Source organism: Paroedura picta, chromosome 3 (genome assembly GCF_049243985.1).
Source record: "Paroedura picta isolate Pp20150507F chromosome 3, Ppicta_v3.0, whole genome shotgun sequence".
Lineage (NCBI taxonomy): Eukaryota > Metazoa > Chordata > Lepidosauria > Squamata > Gekkonidae > Paroedura > Paroedura picta.
Genome location: NC_135371.1, coordinates 37013417 through 37027689, shown reverse-complemented (window position 1 = coordinate 37027689; position 14273 = coordinate 37013417). Strand labels below are relative to the sequence as shown.

At 42.8% G+C, this 14273-nt stretch overlaps 1 protein-coding gene across 1 annotated transcript; it reads right to left on the bottom strand.

Moving 5' to 3' along the window:
• Window positions 1-6487: 6487 nt before the first annotated feature.
• TRH (thyrotropin releasing hormone) lies at window positions 6488-10692 on the bottom strand. Its single transcript, XM_077325328.1, has 3 exons — window positions 10438-10692; window positions 9062-9276; window positions 6488-7349 (listed from the first exon to the last, which is right to left on the bottom strand). Exons 2-3 carry the CDS (start codon window positions 9258-9260, stop codon window positions 6754-6756), a joined length of 795 nt encoding a protein of 264 aa, XP_077181443.1. The 5' UTR covers window positions 9261-9276; window positions 10438-10692; the 3' UTR covers window positions 6488-6753.
• Between the last annotated feature and the right edge of the window lie 3581 nt (window positions 10693-14273).

Here is a 14273-nt window from a genome sequence, read left to right as displayed (position 1 = left end):
TAGATGTACCTTGTTAAAGATCCTCACTCCCTTTCTGTCTTGGGGTCCTGGTGCCATTAACTGTTTTGTCAAACTCTTTGTTTCCTTTCCCTTGGGGTAAACAGGGGTAGGATTCTATGGCCCAAAGATCAGAGCTTATAAGAAATGCCCTCAAGCAACTTCTGGATAGCCTGGCTTGATCCCCTAACCTGAATGTATGTGTACTTGTGGGGATGCAGAGTTTACCTTTTTGCACTTTGCCCTTCTCCCTGGGGAAGTTGTCTTCATTATCCCTTTCCGTGGTAAATTCATGACCAAGAAAGGCTAAAGTCTTGAGGGTAGGCATTTCCAACAGGTCTATTCTCCAGCCTCCCAAAGATTTTAAAAGTTTTATTGATTAAACACGTTCCCAGAATGCACAGATCTTTGGAGACAAATCCATAGGCAGTTAGAATAATGCACAATACTAGAAAAGGGACAAAATGCATCTGCTAGCCAGATTTACTTAAAATAACTAAACATCTCTCCTTTCCCTTGAAAGACGGGCAAGAGTTCTATCTCTGTGGTATAACACTTATTGAGAATTGTTCAAGGAGAAGGTGGAGATCCCTTGAAACAGAAGGGCTGGCAACGTGGCACCCCATGGACCTTCCCCCTGGCTTGGGACTTCCCTTCCTAGGTCAATCAAAACTTAGGATCCAATTTCAAAATGGCCTCCAAGAAGACTTTTGGGCAATCACTGCAAAAGTATAGATTAAAGAGGGTTTTTTTTTCTTTGCACTCTCTACCAAAATTAGTCCAATGTGGAAAAGTGAAGTACCAGGTGCAGAGGGGTGAAGACCAGGAACATTTTACTGGGGAAATGACTTTTCTTCCCCTAAACTGAAATGTTTTCTAGCCTTTCTTCATAATGAAGGTGTTCTAACCTCTGGAACATTTTTGTACCTTTTCCAACTTTGCAGTTTTGTTTTTGAGTGCACTGTACCCAGCATTCCAAGAGTGGGCATTCCATAGATCAACCTCCTTCCTAATGATCTCTGGAGTAGAATTTACCTTTGCCGTTGCTGCCAGACACTGAGATCACATTTTCATTGAGATATCATCAGACTTCCTTTTCCGGTCACACACTTTCTGTTCCGAGTCCTTCAGGGCGTTGTTGGGTCTTTTTGTCCTGGTATGCAGTGCCTTTCACTTACCCAGTTTGGAAAGATCTTCTTGTAGCTGTTCCTGATCTATTTGATTTTCACCATCCTGAATAACATCTCATCTGCCAACTTGGTAATTTCTCTTAGGTACAAAGTGGTGTGGATTTCAGATATTTTACTGCCTCATAGCCTTTCTGCCCTAAAGCAGAATCTGGGGGGCATTAACCTAAGACCCACCCTAAAGAAGGTGACTTGGCTTCTTATGATAGATTGTATTGTATTGATCAAAGACCTGGCAACTAAGGCAGAAAGGCAGTAACTCTCCACCAACCGTTTTCCCAGCCATATGCATAACCTCTGAATGTAGAGTTTCCATTTAGTAATTGTGGTTAATAGCGATTCACCGAGGCAGATGATACAATCAAACGAGGAAAACGTAAGCACAGTTCCATCACCACATTTACTTTCTAGTTTCCCTTTTCTGAAATGTTCCTGGCTAAGGATGCTTCCAGAGACCATCCACACCCGATAAAAAAGTGAAATTCTTACCTTTTGTAAATGCCATATTTTTGGCCTTTTGCATAGCGTCATGAACATCCAGCATTCCAGCAGCAAACCGGGAGCTGCATCCTCCATTTTAAAGCGCTTGCAGAGGAATCGCATAAACTGGATTCCCCCTGCCATATAGCGAGAGGAGGAGAGCAGCCAGCAATCTACTTGCAAAAGACACGTGCGTTACCAAAGTGGCCAAAGTAGCAAGATCTCCAACTCCAGTGCCCGCTCTCGAGCCCGCCTCACTTCTCTCTTCACCCGGAACAGGGCTTTCTTCTTCTTCTTCTTCTTCTTCTTCTTCTTCTTCTTCTTCTTCTTCTTCTTCTTCTAATGCATAAGTCTCAAAAAAAATTAGCTCGCATTGTAGTCTCTCTAAAAGAGGGGAAAAGGTGATTGGACACCTGTCTTCATTGACAGGCAGAAGATAGGGTGTGTATAGCGCGTTCCCCTCTTCTGCCATTTCAAGCAGGCATGCGAAGTGGCAGGAAGCGTGAGATGGCAGCAGAGGAGCCAGCAGATGAGGAATTCCCTGAGGCGCATTTTTTTCTTAGCATTATGCCATTGCGCTGGCATAACGCTATTTTTTTTTCTGTGCGGAATTTCCCTGAGGTTACCCCTTCAGGCCCAGAGTCCTGTTCTGTTGAATATCTAGCACGTAGCTAAAGGATGAGGCCTCACAATTTAGCAACTTAGCTGAGGAATGTCCATTGTAGAAGCGAGGTCTCTCTTTCATGGGAGGTCCTGCCATCTGCTGCCTGCTCTTCATACTTCAGTTATTGGATGTGCTGCATTGTACAAACAGCCTAAGTGGCTACATCTTAATTTTGGAACATGATGTCTTTCCATTCATTTATCAATGTACATTCACAATAAATAGCAGCACTTTTTATAGGTTGCCCATCAATGTGGTTTCTGTCGGATTTTCAAGAACATTTTTCTGAGATGCAACTTCAGGCAGGTTTTTAGATTACTCAGACAGCACCTTTTTGCACACCTTTCTGAATTGCCATATTATAAAACTTTGAAACCCTGTTGTAGCTGTCAGTGTGAGCAAACAATTTTAACTTCAGAGTCTCTAGCTAATGGCAGTGAATGCACAAAACAGCTAGATGGAAGAACCAAGCAATATTTTCACCAGGTACTGCAAGATACCAGAACCAGCCAAGCATCACTGTGGTGTTGATTTTTCAGTCTGTGTATGAACTATGTACTAAATGGAAAATGCATCAGTTGTTATTTTGGGGCACAACTGAATTCACATGGAGTAAAACCAATGTAAGAGGGATATGTCCTCTATTGCAGGGGTTGTCAACCTGTGGCCCTCCAGATGTTCATGGACTACAATTTCCATGAGAAATGCCAGGTCTAGATCCTGTGGAGCTTAGAGCAGAGTGAAGCATAGCAAAGGTGCTCACTCATCTGCAAGGGCCAGTGAGAACAGAGTCTCAGAAGCAAGCATGGCCCAGATTCTTTATAGGGGTGAGGATGGACCAACTAGTCTTTTCTGACCCAGTGGTATAAAGAGATTTCCTATGATCATGGTTGGTCTCCTAAGAGCATTGTTCCTGACACAACGTAAAAAGTGCACCAGTGTAATTAGCACTAATGGGTTTGTTAATGGCCACAACCTTGCGCCTCTTCCCAATCAGCTCCCCGAATTGTCTCCAGTTTTAGCATTGACATTAATTTTCCTCTCTTCTGGCAGCTTTGAACACCTCTGAACACATCAGAAAGGATGGACGTACTATTTTAAGAGTATAGTGTTAACCTGCAGTGGTGGCAGCTCTGGATTCTCCACGGTGCTAAGCAGATATGCTGTGTGCATCCACTTATTGGGTGCATCGTTCTTCTTACCACACTGGCCAGGCCAGGCTGTAACACTACGTTTGTCTTGTCTCACAAGTATGTATAACCACAGGATTCCTTAGTCTGCTTACTCAGCCGAGTGCTTTCTGGGTCAGCCGGCAGCAATGTTATCATAATGAGAAATAATCCCCCTTAATTCAGGCCGATTAATTTGACTTTGGAGAACGCCCAATTTATATCCTGTCTATGTTGGATGTTCAGTCATGGCAATCGTCAGCTGGGCCTGGGTTACTCTGAAAAGTCTTCACAGTTTAGAAGATGAGGCGGATTCTCAGTCCCACGGACATAAGCAGCAGACTAGCCATGCTCTTAACTGCATAGGATTAGCTTTCCTAGTATGAAGAACAGAATAACCAAGGCTTGGCTGAATTTCAGATGTCTGGATATTCTACGTATCTGTGAGAGTGCACATGTCGAGATCACAAAAAGTGCTCCAAAAACTGGAAAATGTGGCTTCACATACAATCCTCCCCACTCCCTTCCACTCTTTCATCTGCTTAACATGACAAATCCCCCACATAGGAAGTTTTGTTATACATGTTCAGATTTCTGTGTTTTCTGTCTTGTGATTTAAAAGCAGATCTACCTGCCTTAAGAGACAGCTGTCTGTTCAGCACAAATTAGTTCTATAATTGCACATTCTTTGGGCAGATCAAGATGGTGGATAGTTTCCCAGAGATAACCTTTTCCTTGAGTCCAATGGCCAAAGTTCACTATCACTTTTTAAAGGAAGATGCTGATAGGTTTATTCATGTTGCATTCTGCGTGTTTTATTTTTTAAAAATCATGTAAATGCCTTTCAGAAGCACCTCTGCTATTACTACAGAAAAGGGGTCTTCTACTCTAGGATGTCTATAGTTATTACAATTCAAAGTTCTGACTAGAAAAAAATTATCCCCCCCCCATCACTTAAATTGAAATATTTCCATTTAAGATGCAGATTTATTTGCTTTTGCACAACCAAAAAGGACAAGTGAGTGTGGGACATTGGTAATAATGAATGTTTATTGATTTGTTTATGGCAGAAAAACACCTTTTGTCGACCCAAAGTGAAGACATTTATTTTGGGACAATGGGTACGAAAATCCACATAATGAAGCAAAGACACCTGCTTGCTGCAATGGTAAATGAATACTGTTGCCATTCCTTTGAAATAAAGTAAAAACAGATCAGCTGTTTGAAACCTTGATAATCAAGAAGGTTCTTGCCCCTTGCATCATCTTGAATCAGGTTTAGGGCAAAGGATAATAGCAAATGTCTGATTTGTTGAATATGCATGTAATTTCTCCATGCACATTAATCTTGTTCATTAGCAGAATGGCTGCTTGATCCATCTCACAATCCCCTGTCATAAACCTCACCACATGGAAAGTGGCTGCGAGAGATGTGGCTTTGTGAGTTTGATCCAGATTTGGATGGAACACACCTTTGATGACTAGGGAACACCGGCTACAGGAGTCCCCTTCTGCACAGGCATCATTCCTACTTGTGAAGCAGACCGCCCTTTGGAATGTGCTTCCATCCATTTTATTTGTAGAACTTGTACAACCCAGGATGCCTGGCATAGCAAAAGCCCTTCCCTGTCCCTGCCCTATTACAACAGAAACAGCACCAATAGAGACCAGAGCACTGTGATCGGTGCCTGGTGGGAGCTGTGATGTGAGCCCGTCAAAAAGTACCCTTTTCATAGGAACCCACTTGGTCTGCTTCCAGCTTGGGCATTGAACTAAAAGCATTTGCAGAAAAACAACAACCCCCCCCCCCAAAAAAAAAATAATCCATTTTTATTTAATTGGTCTATATTAGCTTTCTTCCCCAACCCTTCCAGTAAATTCTCTTGTGGCTGAGGGGATTTGATAACCATCTTCAAGTATTTAAAAGGCTGCCATATAGAGGATGGAGCATAGTGCAGGGGGTTGGACTAGATGACCCATGAGATCCCTTCCAACTCTATTCTATGATTCTATGATTTAATTAATCACGGTGTGTGATGGACTATGGAATCATTTTGTTGTTTGTTATCTAGAATAGTAGCTAGTCTGCCTCTTGCAGTCATACTGGGGAATCGTCATTGTATTGGTGGGTCTGCAGTCCCTCCGAGGGCATGCAAATGTGTGACTCACTCCAAGAGTTGTTCTAAACATTCTAAGTGGGCAGAGGAGGAATTAGAAACTGATCGAGGAGGAGGGGACGGGCGCCATGGTGCTGCTGATGGCTGCCCCAAGGTGAGCAGCAGGTTTGAAGGTTCAGGGATCAGAAACAAAATATACGTGTAAAAAAGAATCCTGAAATGGCATCTCCATAGGGCCCCTTTGAAGGGTGCTGTGGGATGTTCTCGCACTGCATGTCCAAGTCTGGCAGTCCCTTGCCTCTGTGGTGTCATCCTAGGCTGGTCCCTTGCCTATCTCATCTATTCACGATCAGCTTGGTCAGCCAATCTGTGGGGCTTTCAGTCCTCCCAAAAATGGGACCCTGATTTTTCAACTGCTCCCCACTCATGCCTGCATGCTTCCAAACTGTGAAGAGCTCCCACCCATTGCGGGAATACATAGACAGACATGTGCATGAAACATATCACAGGCAAACTGGTGAGATATTCTAGTTGGAAGCACTACAAACCTCCCAGGTTATACATGTAGAACCCAGTTCAGAAAAGAACCTGTTGGTGATTCTAGTTTTACATTTCTCTACCGAAAGCCCTATGGAAGGAAACAGCTATAGCTACAAAGCAGAGGGAAATAGCTACAAAACTGTCAAAGGTGCTTCTCTTTGTGTTGCAGGAATACATAGATAGACATGAGCATGAAACACATCGCAGGCAAACTGTTTTGGGAGTTGGTCTGTCCGTTGAGAGCATTAAGGCTCACACTGACTGTTCTCACATCAGGGTAATTTGCATCTTTGCCCCCCATGCATCTCTAAAGAAAATAAATATTGGAATCATCCTTTATTAATGCACTTTATTTTAAGATGTGAGAAAGCCTGGTCATGGACCTTGCAGTGGGACAACTTAGTCCTGTGCTTAAAATCAAACCCACAATTCTGTGCATTGCTAAATCCGGACCATAATCCACGAGGAACAAAAGAATTACCTGCATGGTATGGCAGCAAGCAGAGTCAAAAAGGGTTGTGAATGGAACTTGAATAGCTGGGGGGGTGGGGGATCATTCAGAGAGATGTGAACAATGCCTCATCACACACTGCCCCTTTCTCACTCCTCCACCTCCGCTTCCTCATCCAACAAAGACCTTCTTCCAGGGTGTTGTCGCTTCTCTTCTACCTGGCCTTTGTTGACACTATCTAGCAGCTCCAACAACAAGCTGCCTTTGCTGCAGTCGATGGACTCCTGAGGGTCACAGGGGACAGCGTAGTCTGGGCTCTCTGGACCCAGGTACCTCTTCCCTGGATGTTGTCGTTTCTCCAAGTCCTGCTCACTGCCGTCAAGCTCGTCCTCCCAGCTTCTCTTGCCGGGATGCTGTCGCTTGCTATAAGCCAGGTACCTCTTGCCTGGATGTTGCCTTTTGGAGAATTCATTCGGATAGGCCAGCTGGTTGCTAGGGATCTCTGGGTACAGATCCCACAGGGCCCTTCTGCCAGGATGCTGTCTCTTCTGCAGTTCTAAGTAGCGTTCAAATTCACCGTCTTCCTCTCTTTTCCCAGGGTGTTGCCGCTTCAGAGTTTCTCCATAGGAACCATCACTCGTGTCTTCCCTTTTCCCAGGGTGCTGCCTCTTGTCTACATCATTTAGAGATCTCTTTCCAGGGTGCTGTCTTTTGGAAATCCAGTTCAGCTGAGAAGCACTTGTATCTGTCCAAGAAAATTCCCAGTATTAACTAACCTGAGAAATAACATTATCTCTTCTCAAAACCAGGCATTATTCAGTTAAGTTCAAGCAGGATATCAAAGGTTAGGTAATTAACATCCCTTTAGCTCCTGATGCTCTTGTTTTTGTCTAAAGGATATTTATCCTCCTTACGCACAGAACTTGTTTGGTTACCACAGCAGAAATGGCCATACATGCCAACTGAAAAAAGAAGCCACTGTCTAAATACGACTGGATTAATCATGTGTGGCAAATTGCATTGATGACAAAGAAGAAGAAGAGTTGGTTCTTATATGCCGCTTTTCCCTACCCGAAGGAGGCTCAAAATGGCTTGCAGTTGCCTTCCCATTCCTCTCCCCACAACAGACACCCTGTGAGGTGGGTGAGTCTGAGGGAGCCCTGATATCACTGCTCGGTCAGAACAGCTTTATCAGTGCTGTGGCGAGCCCAAGGTCACCCAGCTGGCTGCATGTGGGGGAGTGCAGAATCAAACCTGGCATGCCAGATTACAAGTCCGCACTCCTAACCACTACACCAAACTGGCTGTACTATGTAGGGCTGTACTGGCTGTATGTATGTATGTACTATCAGATAAGGAATAATTGACAGACTTCAGACAAATTTGTTGAATAGTTTATATTACTATGCTTTGGAATGCTAAACTTTCTGATAAAATCCTGCCTTTTGCATTCTGTGAATCACTATAATAGTAATTTTATCTATATCTTCTATTAGAATAATTTACGGTCTTATCTTCAGTGTGATTCTTCAAGGTTAAAGTATTTAGGAAACTATGTATAGAGCCTGAATTACTACCTGGTAGATATTTATAGTTAGCTGATCTCACTGCATCTTTTGAATATGATTAATGGTCACATAAACTTATGTAACATGTAGATTGATTTGTTTTTTTCTGCTTGCCTCACTGATAATCGAGATATGTAACTTTGCTCAACAATAAGTAAAAGTAACAGAAGTTCGAGCAGCATTAGTCATAGCAGTTATACATGGGCTTGAATTGGAAGTAATGTTAAGCAAAAAGGCTGAACATAATGGGTAAAACTGAATGTAATTTTTGGGGCTCCCTATAGGGTCTTCTGGGGTATAATCTTGACAGCATTCCTATTAGCTACTGCTCCCCACACCTTCCCAACAATCCAAAGAGAGTGATCTATACCAATTCAGCCTGGTTGCTTGTGGATCTATCTCTTCAGTTAAACTGACTTATTCAGAAGTTCTGAGGTAGGTATAGCCTTCATAATACATGGGTAGGTCATGGCTTGGTGGTACAGCATATTTTTTGTATGCAAATGTTCCGAGTTACCTTTAGAGGATCTCAAATTAATGTTACACTTCTTTCGGTTTGAGACCATAGAGAGCTTCTGTCCATTGGAGTAGATAAAAGTGACCTAGGTAGAAATTTCTGTTCCTAAGGCTTCTGTGCAAATCAACCATTATCATCTTGATAAATGTACCTAACTGCAAGAAGCAGTGAACAAAATGGCCCCATTTCTCATGCATGGAATTCACTATCCATGAAGAATGAATTGTTCCATGTTGACAACCAGGAATAAAGAGGGGAAAATCTTGAGAGCCTTTATGTCTATATTTTAAAAGTCCCATGGATCAAAATAAAATATAAGGAAATGGACTCCAGCTGTAAGGATGCAACAGAAACCCCCAGATTCTCACTTACCTTTGTTGGTGTCCTCTTCGTCATCTTCAGGCTTCATGAGAATAGACCTCAAGATAATGTTTTCTGCCCTTTGGAAGATATCGTCCAAGTGACCCCTTTCTTCATTCTCATCATCCTCTGGAAATGGCTGCCCCAAGTTGACACAAACGCTGGTGAAAGCCAGAAAGAATAGCAGAAGGAACAGTTGAGCCGATGGCATTATGGGACTGAAGGTCCTGTGAAGAAAAACAGGGTGGCAGGGATCGGAACAAACATGATGATACGTGCAATCTTAATAATCATTCAGAAAGATATGTGATATAGCTAGGAGCCATAATTCTTCTGTCACAAATCCCATTCTGCTTTAGTTGCCCATGGAAATGATTGCTTGTCCCTTTTAATTTTCTGGACGCCTTTTTAGTGTACATGAGGATTTTCAGATGAATGTGGATGTTTTCCTTTGAGCAAGGCACTGGCGGATTGTATATGTAGATAGATGTTAATGTTCCTTTAAGATCCTCAGTTATGAGAATATATTTTTAACACAGGGGTGACTTGAAGGCATTTAGTGCCTGAAATAGAAAGCTATATAACTTTTTCTTGAAAATTGTAGGATAGGTTTTGTTTCATACCATATCTATTGTAGCTAAAATACATACGTACATTTTTAAACAGAATTCAGATGCAACAAAGGTGGCTTAAATAAAATGTATCTAGTTTTTCAAATGTTGTTTTATACTTTCTATTTATTGAATGTAAAAGTTGTAAAAATCAAAATTGTATGGACACCACCACCACCATTGCTTATGAAAGCAAAAGGGGTGTTCATCTTTATAAACTCAGTACAAATATGAGGTTTTATATTTGTTCCTTTTTTCTTAGTTCAGGGGCTTCATTTGCTGTTGTTTTTAACGAGTTTTTAACAGCATTTAAATAAACATTGTTTATCATCTTTTATGAAACTTTTATTTAAGCAACTGGTCTCTGATGTTTTGGCTAATTGCCCCCAAAAGTGCAAACATTTGGCTTTTCTGAAGACATTGAATTTCTACAGCATTTTCCCAACATAATCCTAACTCTTTCTAATTTAGCAAACTGGCAACCTAATTTCAAGACATCTATTTCAATCAGTTCCGAGAAGTTCCAGTGGCTAAGAATCAACACTGACTTTTTTGATATAGTGGAACTCATTGTTTAAGAAAGGAAACACACACATTCTGATTGAAAGTTTCACAAAGCAAGAAGTCATTCAGAGCAGGCATTCCCTCTCAGCAACCAGTATAATCCTGCTAGCATCAAGAACATCACGAAAAAACAGCTGGCCATTAGCATGCACTTCCTAACAAGAGGGAACTCCAACCCAGGCAGCCTGACAATGAAGCAGAAATGGGAATTACCTTCTGAACAGGAGCTTCAGTCCTTGGCTGGGGTTTCCAAAGAGTTCTTCCCGTTCACTTTTGTTCCTGCAGCTGTTCACACGCCTGTACTTCAAAGTTGCTCTCCTCTGTAGAACCACAGGCGATATCCAATAGAACTGCTGCTGAGTGCCCTTTGGAGAATCAGTTCTTCCCTTCTTATAGAGTGCTGCCTCTGGTAATGTAGGTGATGTGTTGCTTCTCCTCCCTCCCTCTTCATTGATGTCAGCAGTCTGAATTTTGCGCAGATATTAAAATTCTGACCGTTGTTGGCTGACATCACAATGCTGGAGTTTGCTACTTCTTTTTGTTTCAGCAGCTAGCATAAAATCAGAAAGGGTTTAGTTTCCTGTCTTAGCAGGGGGAAGGATCGTAAACTGCTTCTTAAGCAACAATTACACAATAAGGCAGCAGGGGAGCAAATCTGGAAAGAACAAAGCTCCTTCTCTATTGACACCTTCATGATTAGTGTTTTAGTTGTTGCAGCTCATAGTTATCCACTTGTCAGGCTGACTGGAAAAAGGAAAATCATTCACTCAGGACATAATTTTGAGATGCCCCATAACTATGACTAGTATTTTAAATGGAAAACACTATATATCTGTGGCAAAACACCAGATGGATGGTCCCTAGGGTTGCCAACTCTCTAGGGAAAATGTCCTGTATTAAGGCATAATACAGCCTTAATGGGAAGTTATTTACCACGTGATGTTATTTAGTATCTCTGTATCAAAAGTTTTAATGGCCCACTTTAGCACAATAACTCTCTATAAAAGGAACAGGTAAAGTTTCCAGCCTTGATCTAGCAATCTTGAGAGGCATTAGGAGCTGAACCTGGGAAGGGAGAGTGATGTTGACATTGTAGTCATGGCATCTGCATCACTTTAGGAGTTTCCACAATCTCTATGGTAAAGACCATAGAAATTTGGGCAAGTTACTAGAGTGACTCACAAATTCTGTGACATCACAGTATGTGTGCCATGGTTTGTTCCCCGTTTTTCTCCTATTGCTCCACTGAGCAAGTTCAGGGGAGTCAACATGGGGGCTAGCGCTTGCCTACCACTGGCAGGCAGTCACACCCATATAGAGAACTGGCACTGAAATAAGACTCTGGGGAAAGGGGATATGACTTCTCTTTATGCTTAAAGGAACAATATTAAGACCAATTGAATTTTATTTTTCTTTCTTGATTGGTCAATTAAATTCAGGTCCTGAAACAACAAGGTTAAACCTAGAATTTGGTCAAAGCACACATTATTGAGTAGTCTAAATGTAGCTAACCAGGGTGTAAACTGCACCGAGCTTTTATTCCAACCCCAGATTGATTCAGTCCCTGCCCTCTACATAGAATGCGATTTCCGTTTGGATTTGGGGCAATTTAAATTTTCCTTCTGCAGCAAGAAGGATAGATCTTGAGTGACCCTACCTTTATTGTGCGATATCTTGGAGTGCTTTTAATGCTCAATAGATTTTAAAATCCGGATTGGGAAACCAAGCTCCCTGGTAGCGAACCTCTGATAGGCCACACTTGGTCATGTGACAAGCTTGCCTTAAAGGAGAAGCCCCTAATTTCTCTCAACTTCTGTCGGTCCTGGATTTTTCCTCTCTCCTCTGCCTTTTTCGATCATCTCCCCCACCCCTCCAAGAAAAGAAAGAGGCTCCCTGCCTGGCTCCTCTCCCCCCCCCTTCAAGAAAAGAAAGAAAGAGGCTTGGCTCCCCCCCCCCCTTCTGAACTACCCTAACCACATGCAGAAGACTTTCCTGTTTCAACGGGAAGGGGGGGAGAGGAAGACCCGAGTTCAAAGCGATCTGAATTCAACAGGATTGACAATAGAATAAAGGAAGTAAGTGCAGACTCTGCCCAGGTCTCCATTTAGTCAGTTTCTGAATGGAAGACATCTTGGCAATATATCTGTGGACATATATATCCTTGGGTTACATTACAGAAAGGTGGGAGATAAAGAAGTCTCCCTTTCAAACACAAGCAATAATCTTTTCTTTGAAATCAATTAAAGGCAGAAATTAAATACCAAATCTTTTTTCCCTTTAAAAATGTTTTTATTATTACATTCTGTTTTCTTAAGTAAATGAGGAATGGTTATGAATTCATTAGACATGGGCTACATCACCCTCAAAAAACAGCTACTGGTAGAATGCAATTGTGTACATTTTTATTCACATTCTTCCTACATATATTTCCAAATAGGCAAAATGTCAACCCTAATCTGCTCGTGTTTTCGTTAATGTCATCAGCGCAACAGGAAATGACTTGTATGATAGTCTAATAGTTGGGTTAGAATCTGTCTACCAAACATTCAGCTTTCTTATTTTAATCCTTGCCTATCACAGAATTGTTTCATGTAATCTGAGAAGTTTAAAATAACTGGGAGGAGGGGTTCACAAAATACTATGCAGTGTAATTCACGTTATATTAAGAAATAACAAATCTGAATTGGATTTTTTTAAGTTAGTGGAAATGAACTTTCTCTCCTCATATGCTCCCATTCCATCTAAAAAGTTTCTTCTTCTGAGATTTGACTGAAATTCTAAGAATGGGACTACATCTTGAGGGGAAAATCCACAGAAACTGGAGGTTCAGAATCTTCTGCTTTCTATATCCATGAAGATGAGGTTTATTGAGGAGGGGTTTAAAAAGCCACATCTACAAAGTCACCACTCCCCAATGACCCATTATGCACAGGGCAGAACGCCTGTGCTGGTGGCGGCAGTGCTTCATGGAAAATCGCCAATAATGCTTGCCGCCACTGTCAGCACCGGGCGTGTCCCAGCCCAGGGCTACAGAAGGCCCGCATTATGCAAACGCGGGAATTTCTGCACCTTCCTGGATACACTGGGTGGCGGCAGGGGCTGAGGCGGGCCGGCACTGTGCATAATGGACAGCACTGGACCATTCGCCCGGCCCTGACCTCTGGAGCTGCAGAGCTGGCAGGGGCAACCCCCTGCCCCCGCCATAGTGTATGGAGGGGGCCCAGCCCCCCCACTCCCCCCAGCCCCTCCCCACCTCCCCCCCCGGTTGCTGCCGCTTACTGTGGCCAGCAGTGTCCCGGGCCTCCTGGCTCTGGCGCAACGCTTGTGTGCACGCACTACCCCAGGGCAGCCCTGCACGCCCCGCCCCCATGTGTATACGGGGAATCATCACATGCCCAGAGCGATGTCCACACATCACTGGGAGATCACTATTGAGCCCCCCGTTATGTCCCATCACATCCCACCGGTTGTCAGAGGGACTTGGCAATCCTAGTGCCTACCACCCTGCCTCAGAATGTGCCCACAGGCTCAGAAAAGGTTGGGACCCCTACAGTAAGTGCACAAGAATCAGTGGAGATGCCAGGCCAGATAGAATACTCTTCAGTAGCTACCTGGCTCTGCTGCTTCAAACGTGTTCTTCCAAATCTTCTACCAAAGATATTTAAGTCTCTTTTTTTAAAAAATAATAAAATATGAGTACAAATTTAGAATATGTTGGGTGGAATCGTGGGAGAAGATAGAGGAAAACAGCAACAATTTTCAGTCACTGAATCCATAAAATAACAGGAAAGAAAAGCAAGGGGAAAGTAGGCTGATTGAAAAGGCAATACTAAATTTGGGGGCTATATTAAACTACAAGTAACTGGGTGGAATATAAAATCACACAAGCATTTGGGAATAAGCTAACAGCAGTTGAATCAAAAGATTCATACTGGAAGCTGTTCCATTTACGCTAGTTACATCCTCCCACAGCTGGTCCCAGTGCTAGAACCCTCCCTGGAGTCCTTCTGAGCTAGTGTCCCCAGAGAAGGAGGAGGGGAGGGGAGGTC

Coding starts and splice junctions, on each gene's coding strand:
- TRH (XM_077325328.1), bottom strand. CDS start 9,260: ATGCCATCGGCTCAACTGTTCCTTCTGCTATTCTTTCTGGCTTTCACC. Junction 7,350..9,061: donor CGAAGAGGACACCAACAAAG/GTAAGTGAGAAT, acceptor TTTCTTGGACAG/ATACAAGTGCTTCTCAGCTG.